At 36.0% G+C, this 27,064-nt stretch overlaps 1 protein-coding gene across 5 annotated transcripts; it reads right to left on the bottom strand.

Moving 5' to 3' along the window:
* Positions 1-1,074: 1,074 nt before the first annotated feature.
* On the bottom strand, positions 1,075-26,711 carry LOC101411812 (survival motor neuron protein). Of its 5 annotated transcripts, XR_009188569.2 has the most exons (11): positions 26,355-26,711; positions 21,522-21,593; positions 19,641-19,760; positions 18,618-18,818; positions 18,293-18,448; positions 16,830-16,916; positions 15,860-15,970; positions 11,458-11,507; positions 4,404-4,447; positions 4,220-4,245; positions 2,408-2,759 (listed from the first exon to the last, which is right to left on the bottom strand). XR_009188569.2 is itself a non-coding variant. In XM_004465623.5 (10 exons), the coding sequence occupies exons 1-8, from the start codon at positions 26,430-26,432 to the stop codon at positions 11,460-11,462; spliced, it is 873 nt and encodes a 290-aa protein (XP_004465680.1). In that variant the 5' UTR covers positions 26,433-26,711; the 3' UTR covers positions 1,075-2,759; positions 4,220-4,245; positions 11,458-11,459. The 5 variants fall into 5 exon arrangements, 4 of the variants coding, with proteins under 4 accessions (XP_004465680.1, XP_004465681.1, XP_058165910.1 ...); XM_004465623.5 differs by lacking the exon at positions 4,404-4,447 and having other exon boundaries at positions 1,075-2,759; XM_058309927.2 differs by lacking the exon at positions 4,220-4,245.
* Between the last annotated feature and the right edge of the window lie 353 nt (positions 26,712-27,064).

The following is a 27,064-nucleotide window of genomic DNA, read 5'->3' on the forward strand; positions in this document are numbered from 1 at the left end:
TGCTGGAGGTGCAGTTAATGTTGGGGTTTAAGATATATTTAGGGGATTTGAATCTCTGGACTGACAATGTGATAGCCAGGTCCTGAGCCTCAACAGACTCCAGCACCTACAATCTGATTTATTGGACTTACCACACTCAGCTAAGATGGAGTTGAAGAAGGACAACCACCACACCATGGAGCCTAGAGTGATTACAACTGAAAATGGGAGGATTGCATCCAGCATCCATGTGGAATCTGAGCCTCCTCTTGACATAGAGGTGCAATGGACACAACCAATCCAATGTCCACATAGAAGAGGTGGCATTGGATTGGGAAAAGTGGACATGGTGGACGATGGGTATGGGGAAAAGCAGGAAGAGATGAGAGGTGGAGGCGTCTTTGGGACATGGAGCTGCCCTGGATGGTGCTTCAGAGGTAATCACTGGACATTGTAAATCCTCACAGGGCCCACTGGATGGAATGGAGGAGAGTATGGGCCATGATGTGAACCATTGTCTATGAGGTGCAGAGGTGCCCAAAGATGTACTTACCAAATCCAATGGATGTGTCATGATGATGGGAATGAGTGTTCTTGGGGGGGGAGAGGGGGGGTGGGGGGGTGGGGTTGAATGGGACCTCACATATATATTTTTAATGTAATATTATTACAAAGTCAATAAAAAAAAATTACTTAAAAAAAAAATAAAAGTGAAAAAAAAAAAAAAAAGAAACTTGAGAACCTAAGTCTTTCAATCCATCACAAAATTACACGAAGAAGGTTAGAGAAAATTTCTTCAAGTTCTAAAAAACCTGCCAAACTTACAAGAGTTGGCCATCTCAAGGCACTTACCAGACTATTAACGCTCAAGCCACAACAGTCAAGGCTTTGAGTCAAAATACGTCACGACTGCCAACCCTTACCAAACTTAACATGTTTAGCTCATGGGTGCAGGAGACAACACATTGCTTAACACCATGAAAGACATCCTCAATTTAAGCACTTACCTATTTTCTGTCATTCTCTGCAATCATCTGGACATAGAAAATTCAGTTAAAAACTGCTGAATCAAGAAATTTGTCAACAATTCCAAAATTTTTATTTTCCAAAAACATTTTATTAAATATTGCATACAAGTGAATATTTATAAAATGTGTAAGGTGTATCATTTTAAAAATCCCTGCATGACCATCACCCAGCTTAATAGATTATTACCAGTATCTTTGAATTCCCTGAATAATCCTGCCCAACCAAAGATTAGCTCATTAATCATTTTATACAGCTAATCCCCTATCCCCTACTATCCAGGCTCAAGCATCAGGTTTTCAGGTTATTTATAGTAAAACCAGTAACAAACAAGGCCATAAGGGAGAAGATGGAGAGTGGTGCACCAATCTATCTCAAAGTTAACAATATGAAAGAAGCATTCAACTTATATATGCAATGGATAATTTAGGACTGAATCAGTTTCATACATAGGTGAAACAAGAATTGAGTTTAAGACAGGGTCCAGAGGAATCTTTTGTGGGCCAAAAGATCCTTTGTTCCTTGTAGGACTAGTTTTGTTTATTAAACTAGCTTTGGTATACTGGAGTTTACTTATACCTTCCCTTTACCCAATACCAATGTGAAAAATAAATAAGGTTTATTGAAAGGTTATTGCTTTCACATTTATTGTATGAGCAAACAATATAGAATAGAATTTAGCACTAGTGGAGACTAATTTGCTTTGCAGAAAATTTGACTACTAATACTTTTTTAGACAACTATTTTTGCATATTATAATGGCCTTAGAATCTTTTTATGAATCTACTACACTTAAGGAGAACATAATTTATCTCTTTACTGACTTCATAAGGGAGTACATTAAAGGTGAATGACTACATCTATGACTGTATCCAGAATTTCACTCCTACTGTTCAGAAACATAGTCTCCTGAAGGACCAATAGGCCATGCTAAATTCATGGTGCCACAGCAACTTATATTAACCTCTTCTCCCACAGCTAAAACAGTTTAGGGTGAATCCCAGATACATGGACACCAATCCTTAAACTAAACCAGGACAATAAAATCATCTACCTCTCTTGAGAATTTGAACTGTGAGAAACCGAAAGAGAAAAGAAGCCAGGAGGGGCAGAGAACATAGATAGGAACAGAGACAAGAGAAATTGCAGAGAGGAGAATGACAACAGGACTCCCAAGAAATAGAAAAAAGACTTGGCTCCTGACTGATCAGGTCCAGTCCTTGTGGCACTCAGCTAGCCTTTGTTCCTTAATCTTGGATTATTAGTAGATTGCTTTACAATCAGTTGTATCTTATAATACTACTTTTCATCCAAAGTAGCCTGGGTAGTTTTCTTTCAATATCTTTTGTCAGACTCCATCTCACCATATATATTTCAAAGAAAAATATTTGTATGTTCAAGGTTTTTTGGGGGAAAAAAAGGTTTATTCACATGTATTTTTTAAAGGCATTAATAAAAAGTTTAACATACTAAGAAAATTACAATATACAATTACGCTCAATTCCAATTTTGACAGATTGGTTTTTAAGCACTGGTATGTGCCCATAAATTAGTTTTAATCATCCACATTTCCTTTGTTCAGTTATTTAAATTGATTATTCCCTAAAAATACTCTGCTAATTATTTAAACATGAAACACATGCAACCACTGAAAAATGTACAAGATTATGCTATCCAACCAAGTGATGATGAAACTTTCGTTCATACTGATGAGGAAACATCAAAATATCATTCTCCTTAGGAGAGAGCTGTACCTGAATTTGAAAGAAAAAAGTCTAGATGCAATTATGAAATTTAAAAACCTATTTTCTTATATAATCATAAACAGAGAAGATAGAAAATGGAAAGCAATATATTTATCATGGTAAATAAACCTAAGAATAAAAATGTGCTAACATAAAGAATTAATTTCAATCTTTATGGGATAAATAATTAGGCAAACTAAGTGTAAAATTCATTTGGAACAGTAAATGAGCAATATCTGTCCTACAGACTGTAAAACATATTACAAAGCAGCAATTATCAAAACCATGTGTTAAAAAAAATTCCCCAATTACTAACTATAATACTAGAAACTATCCACCCAGAAATAAAAATATTAAACATTTCTAGAGGTGGAGAAAACAAAACCCCAAATTTCAAAATATTTAGAAAATTATAAAAACAAACAAATACCCTAAATAGAATGTACGCAATATAGCCAAAGCATTGTTCAGAGTAAAATAGCACTAAAATATCCATTTTAATAAACCACAGGCAAGAAGGAATTAAAAACAAGACACTTACAGGAGAAGCAGAAAGATGCCATTAGTTCTTAGTATATAATCAGGGTCCACTGGACCTAATTTTAGTTTGTGAGTTTTTTTTAATGAGTAGTAGTTTTAATTATTGTTAAGGATTCATGACTTACTCCTTATTAGAGGTTTTCCAAAGAGCAAAGAGAAAATTTACTGATTAAAAAAAACAAAACACACACACAGAATAAAATCCCTATTTGCAATTACCACGTGACTCTATTGGACCATTTTACAATCTAAAACACAATACAGAATCTTAGTGATTTTATTATTCTTTATCTTGAAACACTTTGTTATTCATTATTTTAGGAGTTATTTTATTGTGGTAGCCAGACTCCAAAATGGTCCCAAATAATTCCTGACTCCTGGTAGTCACTTTTGTGTAATTCCCTCCTGTTGACCATGGAATGGACTTAAGACATGCTTTCAAAAAACAGAAAAAGGTAGAAATGATGGCATGTGGTTCACAGACTAGATTATAAAATCAGTATGGGGAATGGATGTGGCTCAAGTGGTTGAGCACTTGCCTCCCACATGGGAGGTCCCGGGTTCGGTTTCTGATGCCTCCTAAAAAAAAAAGAAAAAAACAAGCAAACAAATGGAAAAAAAAAACCAACTTAGGGGAGTTGATATGGCTCAGTGGTTGAGCACCAGCTTCCCACATAAGAGGTTCCAGTTCAATCCAAGGCGCCAGTACCTCAAAAAAAAAAGGGGGGGGGGACAGAAGCAGATGTTGCTCAAGCAGTTGAGAGCCCACCTCCCATCCCACATGGAAGGTCCCTGGTTCAATTCCCTGTGCCTCCTAAAGAAAACCAAACAATGAGCAAAAACAAAAAGCAAAACAAACAAACAATGAACAGATGAGAAAAAAAATCAGTATGGAAAAGAGATTGGAAGATTGAGAAAAAAGCACTTACCTCTTAAAGAGCATTGTATAAATTACCTATAAAATAAAAGTTTAAGGAGTAATGATAGATATACCTTACCTGATTCACATTAATTACATGTTATTTATTTATTTATAGGCAATAAATGTACATGGCACAAAAATTTAAAAATACAAGAATAAAGGGAGCGAATGTATCTCAAGTAATTGAGCACCTGCTTCCCCCATGGGAGGTTCCGGGTTTGGTTCCCCGTGCCAACTAAAAAAAGAAAACAAAATATACTGTAAAGTCTCCCTTCCATCCCTGTGTCCTCTAATCCTTTTTCAGAGGTAATTTATCTTGAGATAATTCCTAAGATAACAATCAATGCACAATCACACACATTTTTAAACATACACTTACACAAATGACATACAGCATAATTACGCAGTTCTGCACCTTACATTTTTTATTTAAACATTTATCTTATCAGATTTATAAATATGCTTCAAAAAATAAGGTAAATGTTTAAAAAATAGATTCAAACTATTTTAGAATATTTATTTTCTAAATAAGAGTAATGATAAAGAATAATTATTAAATAAACTATAACAATAAGATAAGTATGCAGAATGAGGGTATTATTTACTAGTTTATTCTTTTGGGGGAATATGAGAACATGTGATGATCTATATAACTATTTAGAATCTACGTCCCAGTATGAAATTAATCATCAATACACAAAAATAACTAAGAAATGTTCAGCAACAAGTCCCCAAATAGATTTGTTTTGTAAAAATATCTATCAATAATCACAAATCTGACATCTTAACTCATATATTTGTGAAGTATTTAGTACAATATCATTGTTTAGTACATTTTGTTTAAAGCATCAAAGTAGATTAAACAGAAAACATGCAATAATTAAAAATTGTTCCAAAATGGGAAAGGTGGGAAGATTAATTATGCCATCCTGCCAAGTGTGTTTATTTATAGCAACTAGCATTTTAAAAACACAGGGAGTAGATCATAGTAGACTTGCACACCTGCCATAAACTATAAAACTGGGCAGGATATATGATGCAACTATTTTCAGGCAATAGACACTATATAGCACAATGCTGAGGTCCTTGAGAAAGGGAAACACATAAATTGAGCTTCGCAATCACCCCATTCTGGATGGAAATTTTCCAAACTGCAACATGGGAGGTGGAGACTGTGCACGGAGTATGGGACTTCCTGACTGGAAGAAAGAGAAGAGAGCTTGGGCTTTGGAATAAGCTGGAATTTGAAGGAGCAGGGTCTGGAGAGAAAGCATTAGAAAGAAGGGGCTCCAGAAACCTGTGGAGGAATTCCACTTAGTTCTTGTCCAAATCCTAAATTATTCATGTTTAAGACAAGACTCCATGGGGCCTGGCAAAAGCAGTTGCTGGAGAGAGCTGGAGAGTGAATTCGAAGATAATACAGAGTTCCAACATATCACCCAGTGCAAATCCTTTCACTTCTGTAAGTCTGCTTTCTCATTTGTAAAATGTGAATAACAACAGCACTAAACTCGTGGATGTTATAAAGATTAAATAACTATGCTTAGCAAACAGCAATTACTCAGTCTGGTTATTATTATAACAAAGGGCAAAAAATTTCACGTGGCAGTTTCTTGTTTCCTTTACAATAAAACCCAAATCTACTAACAAATACCTAAGATTCTATTGAAACCAAGATCTAGAAATAAGATTTTCTTTTCTAATTTATTTTTATTTTATTTCTATCCCTTTTCCCTCCTATCCCAGCCTGCTGTCTGGTCTCATGTCCAATCTCTGTATGTTCTTTTGTGTCTGCTTGCATTCTCGTCAGGCGGCACGGGAATCTGTGTCTTTTTGTTGTTGTGTCTTGCAGCTCTCCGTGTGTGTGGCGCCACTCCTGGGCGGGCTGCGCTTTATGCACAGGGCAGCTCTCCTTGCGGGATGCACTCCTTGCGCGTGGGGTTCTCCTATGCAGGGTACAGCCCTATGTGGCATGGCACTCCTTGCACACGGCAACACTGTGCGTGGGCCAGCTCACTACACGGGCCAGGAGGCCCTGGGTTCGAACCCTGGACCTCCTATTTGGTAGGTGGACACTCTATCACTTGAGCCACATATGCTTCCCAAGACTTTATTTTCTTAACCAGAAATTTCTATCTATATGGTATGTGAGTCTATCTCAATAAAACTGCTTAATAAATAATTATGCATGACTAGCTAGAAATAGCAGCTGTGTACAGGAGAAACAGAGAAATTAAGAGGTGAAAAATTTGTTTGATTTTTATCATTATAATTAAAACTATGAAAATGCTCTAATAATGATTTAAGTGATGAATGCAAAACTATGTGATTATACCAAATACTACTGATTGTATACTTTGGATGAACTATATGCTTTATTAATATGTACCAGCAAAACTGCCTTGTTTAAATTTCCCTCTCAACTAACACGGACTAGTTGCTGAGGATACAGAGGGAAGCCAAATTATATCTTAATGGGGAAAAGGAAGGAGCTGCCAGCCAAAACTGGAGAACTACCTCTGAGAAAGTTTGAATTGTGAGACTCTTAGCCTCCAGGCAGGACACTCTATCACACTGATCCAGTTCATATTGCAGCAAACACAGACCAACCAGGTTTTGAACTGAGAAGGCTGCCAAAGGGCCATCTGCTGGCATGTGAGGAAATTAAAATAAGTGAGAGGGAATCAGATGTGGCTCAACAGATAGAGCACCTGCCTACCATACAGGAGGTCCAAGGGTTTGACACCTAGGCCTCCTGGCTCATGTGGTGAGCTGGCCCACATGCAGTGCTGCTGCGCACAAGGAGTGCCAGCCCACGCGGGGATACCCCTGCATCAGAGTGCCTCCTGCCCCCGTGCAAGAAGTGGCCTGTACGCAGGGAGAGCCACCCCATGCAAAACCGTAGCCCGCCCATGAGTGGTGCCACACACAGAGTTGACACAGCAGGATGATGCAACAAAAAGAGACACAGATCCCCAGTGCTGCCTGATGAGAATGCAAGCTGACACAGAAGAACACACAGCAAATGGACACACAGAGCAGACAATGTGTGGGGGGGGGCAGATTTAATTAAATAAATCTTAAAAAATAAACAAGATGCTTTTTCTCCCCTTTACAGCCTCCCTCCTCAGGGTCCTTGGAAGCAGGTCTGCAACCCATTACTGGGTCCAGGGTCAAGACATGAACAACTAACAGGGACAATCCTAACCCGAGAACAGACTGAACCAAGAATCAAAGGACAGCAGTTAACATACAGCCTCCCGTCACAAACTGCCTACAAAAGAGAAATTGAGCATCTGAGTAAACTCAACATCCTAATCAGATGCCTAGACAGCAGGAAAAAATTACAAGCCATACTAAGAAAATGGAAGACATGGCCCAAACAAAGGAATATATCAAAGCCTCAATGAGAGACAGGATTAGAGACAGCTCATCAATGAGATTCACATGAACACCCAAAATCACATCAATGAGTTGAAAGACAATATGGCTAAAGAATAAAGGATATCAAGATGACAGCGAGCACAAAGAAAAATTTGATAACCTGAAAAGTAAGAGCTCATGGGAATGAAAGACACAATAGGCTGAGATTTTAAAAATGCATTAAAGGGAAGCCGCTGTGGCTCAATCAGATGAGCGCCCAAATGGGAGGCTCCCAGTTTGCGTCCTGGGGCCTCCTTGTGAAGGCAGGCTCACCCACACACCATGGAGCGTTGCCTGGCCCACAGACACCGTGAAGCGTCGCCCAGCCTGCAGACACCACGGAGCGCTAATTCAGCAAGGTGATGCAACAACAACAACAAAAAGGAGACAAGTTGAGAACACAGAAGAGCCTGTAGCAAATGGATACAGAGAGCAGACAGCAAGCAAAAAGCCGCAAGGGGGGGAGGGGGATAAAAAATGCATTCAAGGCATAAAACAGAAGTGCTGAAATGACAGAAGAAAGAATAAGTGATTCAGGAGACAGAACAGCTGCAATAGAAGAGAGAAAAGAGAAAGAAAAGAATGGAAAAAATTGAGCAGGGGCTTAAGGAGTTGAATGGTAACATGAAACACAGCAACATATGTGTCATGGGAGTTCCAGAAGGAAAAGAGAAGGCAAAAGGGACAGAAAGACTATTTGAGGAAATAATGGATGAAAATTTCCCAACTCTCACCAAAGATGAACTTACATGTCCAAGAAGTACAGTGAACCCCAATCAGAATAAATCCGAATACACCTATGCTAAGACACAACTACTCAGAATGTCAAATATCAAAGATAAAGAAAACCCTGAGAGCGGCAAGGGAGAAGCAAACTATCACATAGAAAGGATGCACAGTAAGATTTAGTGAGGATTTCTCACTAGAAACGACGGAGGTGAGAATACAGTGGTATGATACAATTAGGATACTGAAATAAACACATATGGCAACATGGATGAACCTGGAAGACATGCTGAGTGAAGCAAGCCAGACACAAAAGGACAATACTATATGACTGCACTATTATGAACTAAATAAATTGTGTAATCTCATGGAGTTACTAACTTGAATATGGATCACCAGAAAATAGAATGAGGTTAGAAAATGGAAAGCAAATGGTTAACTTGTATGGACTTGGTAAAAAGGATGTGTGTTAATCTTTGGAGACAAACAGAAAAGGTATTTGTAACTAGCAGTACTATTAGGTGGGTATGAGAGTGGTTTAAAGGGAAAGTCTAAAATCATTTATATTACTAAAAGGAAAACAAAAAAATGCAACATGGGACTGTATAGCATAGCAAAAACATGTGAAATGACTATGAGTAAAATTGCATTTATAAGCCCATTTTTGAAACTTTACAAATAAACGTTAACATTACATCATGTTAATATTAGACAAAAAAAAACCCCCACATTATTCTAATTGAAATAGATACAAAGTACTACATATTGTATGATTTATTAAATAAAACATAAATATAAATCAATTTATAAAGATGAAATTAGATTAGTGGTTATGTAGGGCTAGGGAAGGACTGCTAAGGGCAGTGGAGTTTTTCTTTTTGGAGTAATGAAATTATTCTAAAATTTTTTGTGGTGACAAATGCACAACATTGTGATTATACTAAAAGCTGCTGATTACACACTTTGGATAGATTGTATGGTATGTGAATATATCTCAATAAAACTGCTTAATAAATAATTGTGCAAAAGTAGTCAAAATTAGCAGCCTTGTAAAGCAGGGGAAGCAAAGAGACTGAGAGGTAAAGAATTGTCTTATTTGTTTTTTTATTATGATAATTGAAATCATGAAAATGCTCTAACAATGATTTAAGTAATGATTAAGTAACAACTATGTGATTAAACCAAATACCATTTGTATGCTTTGGATAAACTGTATGCTCTATTAATACGTATCAATAATATTGATTTGTTAAAAAAAATGACCTAATGCCAAGTACTTAGTGAGATAACTAAATTGTGAATGCCTCCTATTGATTTCTGTATATAAAATATAGGTTTGTTATAGAAGCAGGAATTACTCCTGTTAAACTTTAAGAATTTGACTTCTTAATTGTTTTTCCATTGTCCAAAGGGTTTCAAACTATATACAACTTATATTTACATGAATTCAAATGCAATGTCTTCAAAAGGCGCTATTTCCTTACTGGGGCAATGACTGCACAACTCTGTGATTAAACAGGAGCCACTGAGTGTGCACTTCAGAAAAAATGTACAAGGCTTGGGGCTGTATAACACAGTGAACCATATGGCAGAGGATGGATTGCGGTTAAGAGAATAAATATGAGAGTGTTCTCTCATGAACTATAACAAATGTATAATACTAATACATAGTGTTAATAACAGGGGGTGCATGGAAAAGATAAGCCAAGTGTACACTATGGACCATAGTGGTAACATGTTCTTTATAATGTGTAACAAATGTTCTACAACAATGTAAGGTGTTGGCAGAAGTGTGATTTATGGGAATTCTGCACATTATTAATGATTGTTTTGTAAGCTCACAACTTTTCTAATAAAAAAAGAAAAATAAAAACTAAAAATTTAAAAAAAGGTTAGGTGTGGTTACACACAAACACACACATTAAATGTCATGATGGCATCCATATTAAAATATAGATAAATATGAACCAAAAATTAAAAATAATATGTAAAAAGGAATACAACGGCAGAGACATAGCTAAATTTTTTTAAAAATTAGTTAAAAATAGTAGACATTTTTATTATGTACTTTTCAAACATATAGAAAAGAGAAAAAAAACAGTACAATGAACATAGATTCAATAATTAACATTTTGCCATATGTGCTTCAGGGACACACTCGTATCTTCATTTTGCTAAACCATTTTAAACTATATTAGAGACACTTCCATTTTCAGCATGCAAATTTTTTAAAAAAGACATTTTCTTATAAACTTCAGTACTTTCATCAAGCTCATAAAATTAGCAAGAATTATCTCACTTAAAATCCCGTCCATTTTCAAATTTCCTCAGTATCCCCCATCTTTTATAGATGGCTTTACAAACCTGGGTCCAATCCAGGAAGCCGCATTGTGTTTAGCTGTTACGCCTTTTTTTTTTGGTAGATACTGAGGATTGAACCCAGGCACTCATATATGGGAAGCAGGTGCTCAACCACTGAGCTACATCCACTCCCCTCTGTTACTTCTTTTAAATCTCTTTTAATCTAGAACAGTTACCTACTCTGCCTCCTTTTTCCTTTTATGACATTGATTTTTTTGAAGAAATGAGGCCAGTTATTTTCTATAAGACTTCGTTATTCTGGCTATCTGATCCTTTCTTCTGTGGTGTCACTTAACTTGTTCCTTTATGCCTTTGTAATGGGATTAATACATAATCCAATTAGTAGTGCTTTGATTAAATTCTGGTTAACCTTTTTGAACTAGAGCATTTCATAAATAATATAGTATACTTCATATTGCATCACAAATTATAAAGCATGTCTGTTTGTTCTGACTAAAAGTGAGGCAAAGTTTCATCGTTGATTCTAGGGATCTCTTTATTGTAAAGATATGTTTTTGCCACACAACCAATCAGCAAATATGTGGTGGGATGATACTTCGGCACCATGAGGAAAATCCAGTGGGGATGGGGATCACCCTTTATCTAATAGTTTTGGCATCAAAATGTTTTTAAAATTGTTATTAACTTTAACATTTCAATTTTAAACATTTGTTTGCTGAAAAGCACAAAATATGTATAAAAGTGGGATTCATTTGTACGTGATGGCAGACTTACTCCTAATTTAAATGCGAGCATCTTCCTTCTTTTTGATTTTGTTTGAAGCCCTGTAAGGAAAAAACAGTAAATGAATTTAAAAGAACAGCAAACATGCTTTATACAGATGTTAAAACATTTTTCCACACAAAACACATTTTACTAATTTTATTTAACAAACTATGATCAAAAGTGTACAGACTTCCAATGTGCTTTAAAACTGATACCAGAGTAAAAAAATTAACCTGCAATTTTTCTTCTTTCACTAACTCCAATGATGCTCTTGAGCCCACTTACACTGATTTCCATCAAATAAACTAATTGATGGCCTAATATTACTTGCACCACACTCATTTATTAGACTAAAAATGATTAAAGAAAGCAATATGTGGTTCAAGCAGTTGAGCACCCACCTCCCACATGGGAGGTCCTGGGTTCAGTTCCCAGTGCCTCCTGAAAAAACAAAAACAAAAACAAACAATAAGCAAAACAAACAAAAGAGCCAACTCGGAGTAGTCAACGTAGCTCAGTGAATGAGCACCTGCTTCCAACATACAAGGTTTCAGGTTCAATCCCTAGCCCCTGGTACCTCAAAAAAAGATTAAAGACCAATACTGATTTAGCAAAAAAGGTAAGAAGTTAAAAAAAAAAAAAAAATCAATACCCAAATCTGTGTTGTTCTTTCTGTCCAGACCTCATTACAAATGTACACTCATTTGGTCTCAGTGCTTCCCACACTAGCTTTTACTAGAGGCAGTGGCTTTCTACTTCACTCTACTCTACACCAAAAAGCCTATAAAAAGTATTGAAATGATTTGTTACTAATGAGTACCAAAGTTACAGCTTATTTCTATGTTATTCCAGTAACATCACTCCTGGTCATTTGCATTCTGATTTGATTTTGAAAGAGAAAAAGGCAGAGGTAAGTGGTCACCCCAAAAATCTGGCTGCTCTTATGGGAGCAGGTTGAACTGGGGAGGAAGTTTGCCAATGATGTGTTCTTTTGAGGAACAATGGCTAAGAATTGCTGGACTAGGACAATAGTGTCTAAAAGACACTTAAAACTGTTAAGCAACTTGACAATGAGCACAACTTGTTTTGTTCTGTTTTTTTTTTTCTCAGATAATCAAGTTTTACTAAAGGTGGTATTAGTGGCTTTTAATGACAAGACAATTTCAGTATTTCTCTATTCTAGCCATTCAATTTAACAAACTTTTTTTTTTTGAGCACAGGACACTTAAAATACAGAGACAAATAAGATATAATTCTAACTTTAAAATACATCTCAACAATAAATAAGTTCTAACAATTACAGTACAATCAGATACAAGCTATAATTGAAATATATACATGCTTCCCAGGAAGCAAAGAGGGGTAGCAACTAACTCAGTATGTTATGCTGGGCAGAGAGCAGAACAGGCAGAGAAATATTCCTATGTAGGATGTCCCTTTATCAGAATATTATGGATGATTTGGGAAGTAAGGAGGTAGAGTGGGAAGTATTTCAGGCAGGGCAAAAAACATGAATAAAGCCCTGTAGGAATAAGAATGCCTAGCAGGAGTTGAGAACAGTTTGATTTGGCTCAGAGAATACTGCACACGTGATAAGAAACTTTTCCAGAAATTGACTGGAAAAGTAAATAAGGATGCAATGTAAAGTTTAGATTTTACCCTAAAAAGATGAGGAGACAGTAAGGATGAAAAAAGACCTAAAAATAAAATAACTTTTTCTATTAAATAGTACCAATGATTTCCAGGAGCCACCAATTTTAACATTTTGCCACCTGTGCTGTTTCTTTCTTCCTTTCCCTTTTATTTATTTATTTATTTTTAAAGATTTTATTTATTTATTTAATTTCCCCCCCTCCCCTGGTTGTCTGTTCTTGGTGTCTATTTGCTGCGTCTTGTTTCTTTGTCCCTTTCTGTTGTCGTCAGTGGCACGGGAAGTGTGGGCGGCGCCATTCCTGGGCAGGCTGCACTTTCTTTTCACACTAGGCGGCTCTCCTTACGGGCGCACTCCTTGCACGTGGGGCTGCCTACGCGGGGGACACCCTTGCGTGGCACGGCACTCCTTGCGCGCATCAGCGCTGCACATGGGCCAGCTCCACACGGGTCAAGGAGGCCCGGGGTTTGAACCGCAGACCTCCCATATGGTAGACGGACGCCCTAACCACTGGGCCAAAGTCCGTTTCCCTCCTTTCCCTTTTATGTATGTATGTTATGTATGCATGTATCTATCTATCTATCTATCTATCTATCTATCTATCTATCTATCTATCTATCTATCTATCTATCTTCTAAACAATAGAGAGCAGGCTACACATATTGTACTCCTTGAACATATATTTCCATGTACATTTTCTACCTATAAGGATATTCACGTATGTCATCACCTTAAATGCAGCTATGAAGTTCAGGATATTTAACACTGAGATAAAGCTTATATTCTATATTTTACTTTTTTCTCCTCCATTCTTAGATTCCATCAAGTATCATGTACTACATTTCATTGTCATTATTTTAGATCTCTTTCCTTTTTTAAAAAATTGTGAAAACATATTTAACATAAATATCCCCACCCAACCCCTGCCAAGCATGCCATGCAGATGGATTAATCACATTCACAATGTGAATTAAATATTATTACTAGAACTTTCTCTTCACCCCAAATAGAAACTCTATACTCATTTTGCTGTAACTCTCTATTATCCCTTCCCAACCGTGATAACCTACACTCTATTTTCTGTTTCAGTGAGTTTGCACATTCTCTGATATTTCCTTTGTGGTTACCAAAGAAAATCTGGTATTTGATTTACTTTATGATACTTAAATTTAACATTCTAAATCGATAATAGTACTGTTTGCTTTGAAACCAAATTAATTTCAGATATACACACAATATGGTCCTATACCCTTCCATCCAAAACCACTGATTTATTATTACATTTTATGCCTTTTAGATCCTGTAGGAAATAATGTAATGATAAATCAATAGTTTTGGACTCAATGTATAAACATGTGAGAAGAACTACATGTAAGTGTGAGGATAGAGGGGTATGGGTATGGAGTTTCTTTTTGGGGTGAGAAAATGTTTGGAATTAGATTTCAAACCTTCATGAACATATAAAAAATTATATAACAAATTGTATACATTATGTAAATTATATCTCATCAATAAAAAGATATGGTGATGTCTTGAATGGGTAGAAACAGGAAACAAGAGTGAAACACAGATATAGGATATGTTAGGAAATAGTCAAGAAGACTTTCCTATTTTTCAAAATGTTACATAATTTAAAAATAAGTAAAAAATAAAACTCTTTAAGAATGCTAAAAAAAAAAAAAAAGGAAAAGAAATGAAAAAGAAACAAACCCACAGAACTGTACAACACAAAGATGGACCATAATATAAATTATGGGCTAGAGTTAATAAAATCACTTTGAGAACAATGGTTCATCACACTTGTAAAAAGGCCACAACCCTGATGTAAAATGTTAATAGGGAAAATTGCATGTGTATGTGGGGTACAATTACAATAACTGTACTTTCCCCATAATTTTTCTGTAAACCTACAAGTGCCCTTAAAAAAAACTCAAAAAACATGCAGAAGAGTAAAGCTTAGGGCTACAGTCAGATGACTGGTCTCAAAACAAATTAGAAGCTGTTACTTTGTTACATTTTATTATCTTTTTGGTCATTAAAAGAGGAAATCCCTACTGTAAAAATATACCATGATCATACAACAGCTGAAGAGTAGCTTTTAATAAGAATATTAATGGGGGCATATATACAAATAACTTTCTTAAAAAATTATACCTTCAAGTCAGTTAACTTTTTTCCATATTAATTAACTAAAAATTCAAGCACCTAAGATATACCACATCATAATTTTAGCATGAAACAATACTTTCCTTTTTTTAAAAAAGTATTATACGAAATACCATTGATTGTACATTTTGGATAAATTATATGCTTTATTAATATGTATCAATAAAATTAATTTGTTTAAAAACAAATTGGAAAAATTTTCCTGCTAAGTTACAACAGAAAATAACTGCACAGACTAATGTGTAATAATAACAAGTTTGAAGACCCAGGCTCCAAAGTACAGCTTGGTACATATTACCGCAGACCTTTTTCCATGCACAAAAATAATCTATATATATACTTTTTGTTCTTTTACAAAATAACTACCTCTTTTATTACCACAAGGTACAATCTATTTTATTTCAAATCAAACCACGAACATTAATAAGACTGAAAAATAATTTTGAAAGAACGTCATTTAAATTAGAAAATATATAATCACAATAATCTTAACAACTGTTAGGGACCCCATAACATAACAATTGACTTTTTAGTCACAAACAAAATCATATAACCACAGATACTGTCAGAAAAAGATGCCAAGTGATCACATACCAGGTAATAGCCAGTATGATAGCCACTCATGTACCAAGAGATTAACATGCTTCCCAAAGCATCAGCATCATCAAAAGAATCTGGACATATGGGAGGTGGAGGGGGAAGTATCTAGAAAGGGAGAAATACACTTTTAAACCAGTATGCAAAAATATGAAGTCTGGAGATCCATTTTACCTAGATAATGCAGGATATTCACTGCATCTATTCCTATGTTTCAGGTCATCTCCTATTAAAACAAACAAACAAACAAACAAAAATAAAACAAACAAAAACAACAATCTGACATTTGGAAAAAATCAGTCAATAACAACAGACCAACAAAATTAAACTGAACAAGGATTAAAATACCAAAAGTCATAATATGTTTAAACATTGTCTTGATTAAAACTATTTTTCTTCTCTATATGAAGCTATGAACAAAAGAACAAGAATAAATACTTTTGTTTTTCTTTAAAAAAACAAAACATCTACACAGCATTTTTAAATGGCAGTTTAAAGCAAAAGTCTTGGAGAGAACATCTATCCTGACTCCATTCCAATAGAGGCAGCCTGTCAAAAAGTGTCTTTCTCTCAAACTTGTTGTTGATACCCAAAATTCTACCATTAGAAATCCAGTCGATGTGATCAGAAGTTAATATTGAAGTATACCTGGAAGGGTAAAACATTAATTTCTTATATAAAGTATAATAAAATACTTTCTAACAAAAGCTACTGAGTACACTCTTTACTGAAAAAGATTTAAGTTCTGCTAGTAAGGAAGACTCAGAGTTGTAAGAGTATTGGGTCTGAGTAACACTGGGTCTGAGCATTAAAAACAAAGAGCAGTAAGTTTAGTTCAAATTTTTAGCTATTAGATGACATTTCTCAATCACCTATATTCTGCTAAATTTGCAACTATTGTCTATATTCTGCTAAATCCCAAATTATGTATGAGAGCAAGGTTCACTATGAATTCTTTTGTACTTACTGGTGGTCCAGAAGGAAGTGGAGGCAGCCAGCATGACAGGAAGGGGGGTGGAGGTGGAGGGGGCGGGCCATTGAATTTTAGGCCTGACTGTAAAGTATTTCAAAAGAAAATTAATTTACAAACTTCAATATGGAAAGGGAAAAAGGAACTCAAAACCTAAAGACTCAAAATACCTACTGGAATAATCTCTGTAATATACACATCCAAAAGTTTAAATGGAATTTCATGTATTAAATGAAGTCAAATAGACTTGTAAGTGAAATGACAACCTTTAGATTTTTCTCATTTCCTTTCTATAGACACTCAAGGAGTGAAACCAAAATAAGATTTTTAATTACCCAATAAATCAGTGTATTTAGCAAGATATTTCAATCATGCAAGACTATATCCCCCACACACTTTTATTAACTAAATTGTATAATCTTTTTATGGAACACTTTTCAGCTATGTGTAACTAAAAATTATAACTGCTAAAACACCACACCCTCTAAAAAAGAAATCACTGCTTTACATACCAGAAGCAGACAGGGAGTGTGCCCTTGGTTTCCATGAGAAAACTTATAACCAAAGAACCCAAACAGAAACAATATTTACATTTTAATTCTATAAAACAATCTGGGAGCTCTTCAGTATTTTAGCAGTATTTGCCATAAATACTGATGGACTGTAGATGAGGACATCCAAATTGTGCTCTCAATTTTTACATATTTTACAGAGATGATATGTAGAACTACAGCATATCATTCAGCTGATGCTAAAGTATTAATACGCTTTCTAGCTTTAAAAAGTTTGCTAAACTAATGTAATACGCCACAAAAGTAATTGGGAAAGTTTTTCAGCATAAACTTTTCTGTGTCACTGTGGTAGGGTGCATTAAAGTACCCCAACAAACATGTTCTTAATCTTAATCCATGTCCATGCGAGTGTGAACCCATTCTAAATAAGACCTTTTGAAGATTTGTTAAGTTAACCTTATTTTCAGTTAAGATGTGGCCAACTGAATCAGGCTGGATCTTAACCCATATTCCTGGAAGCCTTATAAAGAGAAGCAGAAAGTCACAAAAATCAGAAAGGAGAGATATCGCCATGTGATGTAAGGCTGAGATATAACCCAAGGAATTCCAGTAACTGCCAGCAGCCAGCACCACAACACTACAAATTATGGGAGAAAGCAATCCTTGCCAATATCTTGATTTGAACTTCTTCTAGCTACAAAGCCATGAGCCAAACCAATAAATTCCTGATATTTAAGTCGATCCACTGTGTGGTATTTGCCACAACAACCTGGCAAACTAAGACAATCACTATCTTTCTTTATCAAAGAATTCTCAAGTAAGTATTTGTAATATTCAGAGAGCTACAAACATTTCATGGGAAAAGTTACAAATCACTTAATACAGAGGTTGAGTATCCCAACACTATTAACTATTTCCTGAGAAACCTATCCTGGGTAGCAAGTTTACCTTTCCGGGTCCCAGTCCAGATCCTGGCATGGGGGGTGGTGGAGGCAGAAAAGAGTTCCATGTAGTAGCTTTTGACTTTATGTTATTTGGTTTATTTCCAGGAGACTTGGAGGAATTCTCACTTTCATCCGTTGAAAGTTGACTCTCATTTTCATTCTTTAAAAAAGAAAAAGTATATGTATTTTTGTTATAAAGGTGTCATTAAGAAACTTTTAATGCCTTGGACCAAACTGACAAGAGACACACTGTTTAGCTTCTTGTCTAGTCTCGACTTAAAAAATCAGTTTTTGAGGGTACTTTTTGTTTTGTTTTGTTGTATTCTTACCTCCTGAGCATTTTGTTCTACATTATTCACTCCTTCAAAGGTTGGGAAAAGTAAATCTGACAGATTTTGCTCCTCTCTATTTCCATACCCAGTGTAAACCACGACGCAGGTATCTCTCTTAAAATCAATTGAAGCAATGGTAGCTGGGTAAATGCAGCCATCTTCTGACCAAATGGCAGAACATTTGTCACCAACTTTCCACTATAAAAGAAACCAAAGACACATGCACACACATAATCTTTTATCTATCTAGAAGACAGAAACGCATAAATCTGAAATTCTGATACATGCTACAATATGTACTGTGAAGACACTACATTGAATAAGCCAGATACAAAAGTACAAATATTGTATGTTCTCACTTATATGAAATAACCAGAATATACAAATTCATAGTGACAGAAAACAGATTACAGGTTACCAGAGATGGGGTGGGTTGGGGTGGTGGTAGGGAATGGAGAGTTAATGCTTAAAGGGTAGAGTTAATGTTTGGGGTGATGGAAAGTATTGGTAATGGATGGTGGTAATGGTAACACAACATTGTGAATGTAACAAATACCATTGATTTGTATACTTAAAAGTGGTTAAAATGGGAATTTAAGATTGTATATATGTTATACAATATTTTTTAGAAAATTTAACTATGATTAGTAGATAAAACCAACAAAGTCATTTTTTTAAAAAAAGTTTCAGCGTTTTTGAAGGAAGAAAAAAAGATAAACAACTCTCAGCTTAAGAAAGTGTCAATTCAGTTTAAGACCCCTGGGCAACCATCCTAAATAGCCTCTCTTACCCCAACTACAAAGTAAACACTGTTTTGAACTTAGTATTTCTCAATCCCACCTAATTCCTTATACTTGTATAACTGACATGCATATTCCTAAACAACAGAAAGTTTAATGGTTGTTTTTAGAAGTTTTACAATTACATGTCAATGGAAAATGTACTAAATGTAAGACATTTTATACTATTTAATAAAGACACTAACAAAAATACTTTTAAATCTCAGTGTTTTAATATAACCTGTTTCAATGGAGTTGTGATGTTCTTTTTTTGGCTTTTATTCTTCTTAACAGGTTTTCTTTTAGGTGTGCCTTTTGGCTTGTTTGAAACTTCAGAAATGTCACCGTTCTTCAGAGCATGCTATTAAAATATGTATAGAAAGGTACATATTACAGAGTGATATGTTTTTAAAAATCACAATTTGAAAGTTACCATTTTAAGCTGGTCTCAGGGTCATATCACCTCAGAAAGCCTCTACTACTTCCTCTTTTGACCATCTCATACTTCACAAAAACTGCTCTGTAAGCATGTCAAACCTGATCATGACCTCTAAAGATACTTTTCATCAAGCCTCCTCATTCTCAAACTTTCTGTAACAACAGCCTCTTCTAGTCATCTCTTTCTTCTTGAAATCCATGACCCCCTGTACAACATAGCAATGTGGTACCCTGATGCTTTTATTACTTCTCTCATCAAGTCTAAATTCAGGCAATCACAAAAGACAAAATTCTTCTTTATCTGCTATTTCTATTAGTTCAATTAATACCTCTATTCAACAGACTTCCAAAGCTATTATCTAGCTCTGAATTTTCTTCTTAGTTTGATCCAAATTTCCAATTACCCATTTCATATCTTCACACATACTTCAAACTCAACATGACTAAGACTACAGCATTATTTTCCTTCTTCAATTAAGCTACTTCCCCACAGTATCACCAACCCCATTCAACATTGGGCATTCCACTTGCCATAAATCTAGTTCATATCCTCTTGAACCAAAAGCCATCTAACTGGTGTCTTGTATTTTCAATCTGTATTTTTCAGAACTCTATTGTGAATCCTTTGTCAGTCTACTTCTGGTCTAAGTGCATATTGGGAAGTATATTATTCAAAAGTATACTTTTTAAAATTGAGCTGCAAGGATAACCTGTAGATCTAATCTTTACCTCATGCTACAGTAGTGAGTCTAGGAAAAGGTGGACTGCATAGGCTTGGCGCTCTGTATAAGTGTACGCTCTGTCTGTTCAACCTAGCCTGGACTACTACTCATAATGACCCACTCATGGTACTCAATAAGACTCAATATCTCAGACAGTGGGGGAAATGATGACGTCAAACAACTGTGTAAATGTCTCATTTGGGCCATAGGACCAGACTACATTCCCTAAAAGAACTATATATGCCTACCATCAGGAACTCATAGGATTGTTGGGAGGATTAAATGAATTTAATGTACATGAAACACTTAACAGTGCCTACAACATTATTATCTCAGTAGAACTTGTTAGATTTTTTTTTTTTAAAGACTTATTTATTTATTTAATTCCCCCCCCCTCCCGGGTTGTCTGTTCTCGGTGTCTATTTTGCTGCGTCTTGTTTCTTTGTCCGCTTCTGTTGTCCTCAGCAGCATGGGAAGTGTGGGCGGCGCCATTCCTGGGCAGGCTGTACTCTCTTTCGAGCTGGGCGGCTTACACCCCCGTGTGGCGGTGCACTCCTTGAGCGCATCAGCACTGCGCATGGGCCAGCTCCACACGGGTCAAGGAGGTCCAGGGTTTGAACCGCGGACCTCCCATGTGGTAGACGGATGCCCTAACCACTGGGCCAAGTCCGTTTCCCATGTTAGATGTTTAAGAACTGTAATTCAGATGGCCTTTCTACTACTAATCTGAATTTGAGGATTTTTTCTATAGTTTATTACAATGTGAAAATATTAAAAGCAATGTTTAAAATTCTACTTAAATTGCTTCTGCAAAAGAAATGACAGAGTCTGTCACCTGACTTAAGTAACCCATATTATCATCTAAACAAAATTAAAAATGAACATTTACTTTAGGTTATAAATTCATATTTTTCCAAATAAATAACATGAGAAAATAAGTAAAAAAGTAAAGACTTTCTTACCTTAAATGAAGCCACAGCTTTATCATAGGCTTTTATCAATGCTGTATCATCCCAAATGTCAGAATCATCACTCTGGAAGGGGTAAGGAATAAAAACAATTCATGCTTGGGTGAGTTTCATCAAAACTTATGTTAAAAAAAATACATGTTAGAGAGTACCAAAAGTCATCATATCCAGACATAACCAAATTACACTGAAAATGGGTATTTTAAATCCTAAATAAAAACCATAGGAAGTCTGGCTACTTAGAGGTTCTTGTGACATTATTCCCAAAACTGTACCTATGCAAATATTCTAAGAGGTATGTCACGAAGTGAGAGTGCCACAGTTATCCTTTCCACTGACCACAGAAGTGGATCTGGAAGAGTGGGTTTAGCTCAGTGGTTAATCACCTTCTTCCCATGTATGAGGTCCCAGGTTCAATCCCCAGTACCCCCTAAAAAAAAAAAAGTAGATTTGTTCAAGGGTAATCCATATTTCAATTTTTTCTAAGATCAGATAAAATATTTAGTCTGGCAGGGTGGGAAAAACACCTCACTGTTAGGCTGACTTTATCCACACTAGAGTAATGCTATTCTGACCACCAACTCTGTGGTCCAAAGAGTATTTTTCCTCTTGACATTGCAATGTGACTAGATTAGTCAAAGAAGAACAGTCAAAACGTTTAAGGATAGAAAGTGTTAGTGGTTAATCAATAATTTTCAGTTTAAATGCAAGTGTTTAAATAATAGTTTAAGCGATCTAGAAAAGGCCAAAAAGCATTATTTCTATTTTTATTTTCAATTGAAAAAGATATTGTTGAGCAACACACTCTCAACTAAACATTGTGCTCATCATTGAGAGGTATATAAAACCATGTTAGTCTTAAGAGATTTTGTTTTTACCAAGGATTAAGACATATTGCCACATAAAACAACAGAAACAATACAAGTATGCTCAAGTATTAAAATGTGAGGTACAACAAAAATCCCTCAATTAAAAGGAAAGAAATTAATGTATGTTGAATGATTCATGCAGGAAACAGGCCTAGAAAATAAAAATCACTAGAATGTGGATAGGGAGAGTAGAAAATAGAAAACATTCCAGGGAATAATAGCAAGAGCCAAAAAAAATCACACAAACAAACCAAAAACTGTATAGAAGCAAAAATAAACACAATGTACTTGAGAGATTAGTGAGGGGACAAGTTCTATTAGACCAAATTCATAACAGAGCATTTGGAGGTAAGCCTGGATACATAAATTGGGGCAGTAGGAGTCAGGTTACATAGAATATTTAATTAGAAGCCTGAATTTGATAACATACTATCAATCAATGAATACCAAACAAGTAAAACTTATTTTTTTAGTTGTAAAGCTAACCTTTGTAATTTTCTTGTTACTCTCCATTATATATAGAGAAAAATGGCCCAATGTGAAAGTGTTAATCTTACTATATAATAAAAAGCACTTAAAAATCATTAGCTTACTTTACAGATAACAAAAGCAATCATAAGAGGTTAATTGACTTGTTCTTAGAAGGGGAGATGTTCCTTGGAGCCCCACTGAAGGGGGGAAAAAAGAAAATAGTAGAAATTAAGGGTCAAGGAAATCACAAAATCAGAAGTCATATCAATTTCCTTGCAACTGCAAAAGGCACCACTAATAAAGGAAACTGCCATCTACTATATCAACAGAAGAGGGCACTCTTCAAGTAAGCAACCCCGAATTCCAAACATATGAACTGTTATTGCTAGACAGAAAAATAAGACATTTAAAAATGAGCAGAAAATAAAGCCATACAAAGAACATTTTAATGACAAAAATTCTCAAATAATGACCACAAACAGAAGACAACTGTAACACAACACCCAACTTAAATATCCATAAACCAGCATCTATAATATAGAAAAAACCACTACAAATCAAAAGTTGTTTTAATTCAGAAAAGAAAGGGGCAGAAAAGGAAAGATATAAACCAGGAGCAAAATCAGGAAAGAAATGAAAGAGTAAAACTGACTACAAGGTACCCAAGTACAACACACTTGACTGAAAACCTAAGAGGCACCAAGGAAAGGCATGGAAAGAGCCAAAGGAACCTCGTTTTATTGCACTCCACTAATTTTTGAAAATTTGTAAAAAAAACTTAAAAGAAATTCTGTTTTTTTGTATGTGTGTGTTATTTCAAACAAATTGATAGTTTGTGGCCACCATGCAAAAAGCAAGCAAGTCTATTGGTGCCATTTTTCCAACAGCATGTGCTCGCTTTGTGTCTGAGTCACATTTAAATTAAAGTATGTACAATGTTTTTTTAAACATACTACTATTGCACACATAATAATTACAGTATAGTATAAACTCTCATATGCATTGGGAAACCAAAAAAACCCATGTGACTCACTTTATTGCGATATTTGCTTTATTGCAGTGGTCTGGAACAGAACAAGCAATATCACTGAGGTATGCCTGTATGTACAAATGGGGTCCCTAAAGAATAAAGCCTAAAAACAAAAACAAACAAAAAATCCTCAGAGCCTGAAACTAAAAAGACCAAATTATTCACAAAATAACAAAAATCAGTTAGCATCAGACTTTTTCACAGAAATCTATGGCAAAAAAATATGAGCCAAGGATTTATATGCAGCCTAGCTTCCAAACTGTAAGAAAAATATAAACTGTAGAAGATGGCTGTATTGATTAGCCTTTCAAGAGAATATACTTAAGATAAGCTTCATCCAATCAAGATATGACCAAGAAAATTAGAGTTAAAAAAAAAACCCAAAACTGTCAGTATCAAATATATTTAGTTGTAGATCTATGACAAAAGCAAAGTATATTAATGTCCTGTGTTCCAACAAGGTAGAAACAATGCAATGCAGGGGAAAAAAAGGGAGGAAAAGGGAAAAAATAACCTCATTATTTTTACAACAAGCTCTATATTTTTAACTTCTCTAAACATTCCCTTCTTGCTCTAAAATATGGCTTTCCCTGAGGATGCCTATTTCCTTGCAGTCATCTCGAATGATGTTTTCTCCCCCAATCCCTTCATATCACTGTACCAGAGGTGGGGAAGAATCTCCCTTGCTCCTCACTTTTTAGTTTGAAATTACTCTCACTCTTTCCACCCTAAAAACACCCAGCTTTGAAAATCCTGTCACCAGACTCTACCATCTACTATCCCTCCCTATTGCAGTGATTTCCAGACCTTTGGGTCACTCCCTCATTCCTTGATGATTACATGCCAGCATTCTCCAATACTACTCCTATTGTTAAATTCTTGGTGATTTAAAATATCCATGTATTGTGGTGACAAATGAAAAAAAAAACAAAAAATACCCATGTAGATTGTCCTTCCAATACTTTATTCTTGCAGGTCTTTAAACTTTTCACTAAAGATCTTCCGCACCACCCAAACTCAGCTACTCACTTTCATGTTTACTTATTAAAACTAATAGCCACAACCTCTCCATAAATTTAATTTCAACTATCCTATTCTATAACCATCACCTTCAAGCTTGATTATTCCTTCTAGTAGCTTGATGATAACTAACACTCACTCAATTTAACTGGGACTAGCAACCCATTGATCTTTCCACCTTTTCACTTCATACCTTGTAATACTATAACTTTATATACTTTATATACTTTAGTTTCAACTCACTTTACACTGTGCCTGCCCTCACACAGTAGAACTTAGCAGAGAAAAAACATTATCATGCTCTCTAGGTCTTACTTGAAATTTATGACAATAAATCTCAAGAAGGTCCCTAATGTTGCCTAGCAACATTTCCACTATATTTCCCTGGTCCAACATTCACTGTTCTCCTGAAGGACTACTTCCTACCTTCTCTCCTCAAATCTCCAATACCTCCTCCCAATCCTCTCGCCTAGCTGATGACACTGTTTCTCTGTGAGAAAACAGAAATAATCAAACAAGAACTTTTACATTCTCCCACCACCATAACTGCCCACCTACCAACATCCGTAGCCATAGAACTGTCACCACATAAACTGTCACTGTTTCTAACAAAAATCTATCACCTCTTACCTATTTTGGACATTGCTCAAGCAATTCTCTCTTTTCTCTCTTGCTATCAACTTTTCCCTCCTTTTAAGATCTTTCTTATCAGTCTATAAACATGCTATTTTTATCATCTTAAAAACAAAAGAAAATAAAAAGTCCTCACTTTTCCCTCTATCTACTGGCCAATTTTCCTACCTTCCACTTACAGTAAGACTCCTTGATATATTTGTTTAAAAACGCTGTCATGAATTTCTCTTCCACTCTTCCACTCACCCCAGATTTCATCCCTATCATTTCATGCCCAAAACTGAGCTACTGATGTTCCTTCTTACAAACCAGCTCTATCTGCTCTTTCCCACCTAGTAAATCTCAGTAAGACGAAACCTCATCTTTTTGTTATCCTTTACTCTCGTCACTGTCAAACCTCCACATCAAATCCACCTGCAAAACCTGCTGCTTCTGATTTCGAACTATATTCAGAATCCAAACACTTTGCACTAACTCCACTGCTAACATCCTGATCCAAGTAATCCAAACTTGGATCCTTTCAATGACTCCTAACTGGTTTCCTGCTACACCTGGCCCCGAATTCCCCAGAGAGAGTACCGTCAAGGTGAGGTAGGGTCTCGGCTCAAAGCCATCAAGGCGTCCAAGCTTAGCGAGGAAGGAGCGTTGCCGATGGGATTCGCAAGAAGGCGAGTGAAGGAAAATGAAGAAACACGCGGACCACGACCGGACGCTTGGCGAGGAGGCCCCGCCAGGCCCCGCCCCACAAACGGGAAAGGAGGGCTGGGACCGCGAGGCGGAAAAGGGCTGCGGCCGCAACCTTACCTGCCCTGTGCCCCGCCGGAACAGCACCGACTCCTCCTGCCCAGAGACGCCCCCGCCGCCGCCGCCATCCATAGCCATGGCGAGCTAGTTGCCAGATCCACGGCGGGAGGCTCCGACCTTTTGAGTGACGACTTCCGCCGCCCAGGGTGCTCTGGGAGCGGAAGAGCGCGAAGGCAGGGAGGGCTGCATGGCCGCCGGGAGGAGCTCTGCTCACCGCTCTGTGGAGTGGTTGCCACTCTCTTAACGTGGTTGCTTTTTTTCTGTTTGTTTTTGTAGCCGTCTCGAGCCTTTGCTATCGCTTTTTCTTATTTTCGTTGAGTGATTTTAACATTGTTTTTGTTTTAAGCGATGGATTTTCTTACAAAACAATGTTCGTTGCAAGTAGTTTAGAAAATAGGGATAATAGAATAAAAATAAGTCTAGAGGTAACCAGTACTAATAAAGCCACCATTTTTAAAAGTGCTTTTAAGAGTTTTATGTATTTTTACTTGTTTAATTCTCACAACAACCCAATGGATTAGAAGCCATTATTCCCATTTTATAGATGAGGAAACTGAGACGGAGGCTGGCTACACAGCTGCCTGCAATCCAAGCAGCACAGTTTAAGTTCATGCCTTTGGGGACGTCCCAACTTTAACATTTAGGTTAATATCCTTATAAATCTTTTCTAATAAACATTTGAATGTAAAAAGTTGGGATCAAATATATAC

Source organism: Dasypus novemcinctus, chromosome 2 (genome assembly GCF_030445035.2).
Source record: "Dasypus novemcinctus isolate mDasNov1 chromosome 2, mDasNov1.1.hap2, whole genome shotgun sequence".
Taxonomy (NCBI): Eukaryota; Metazoa; Chordata; class Mammalia; order Cingulata; family Dasypodidae; genus Dasypus; species Dasypus novemcinctus.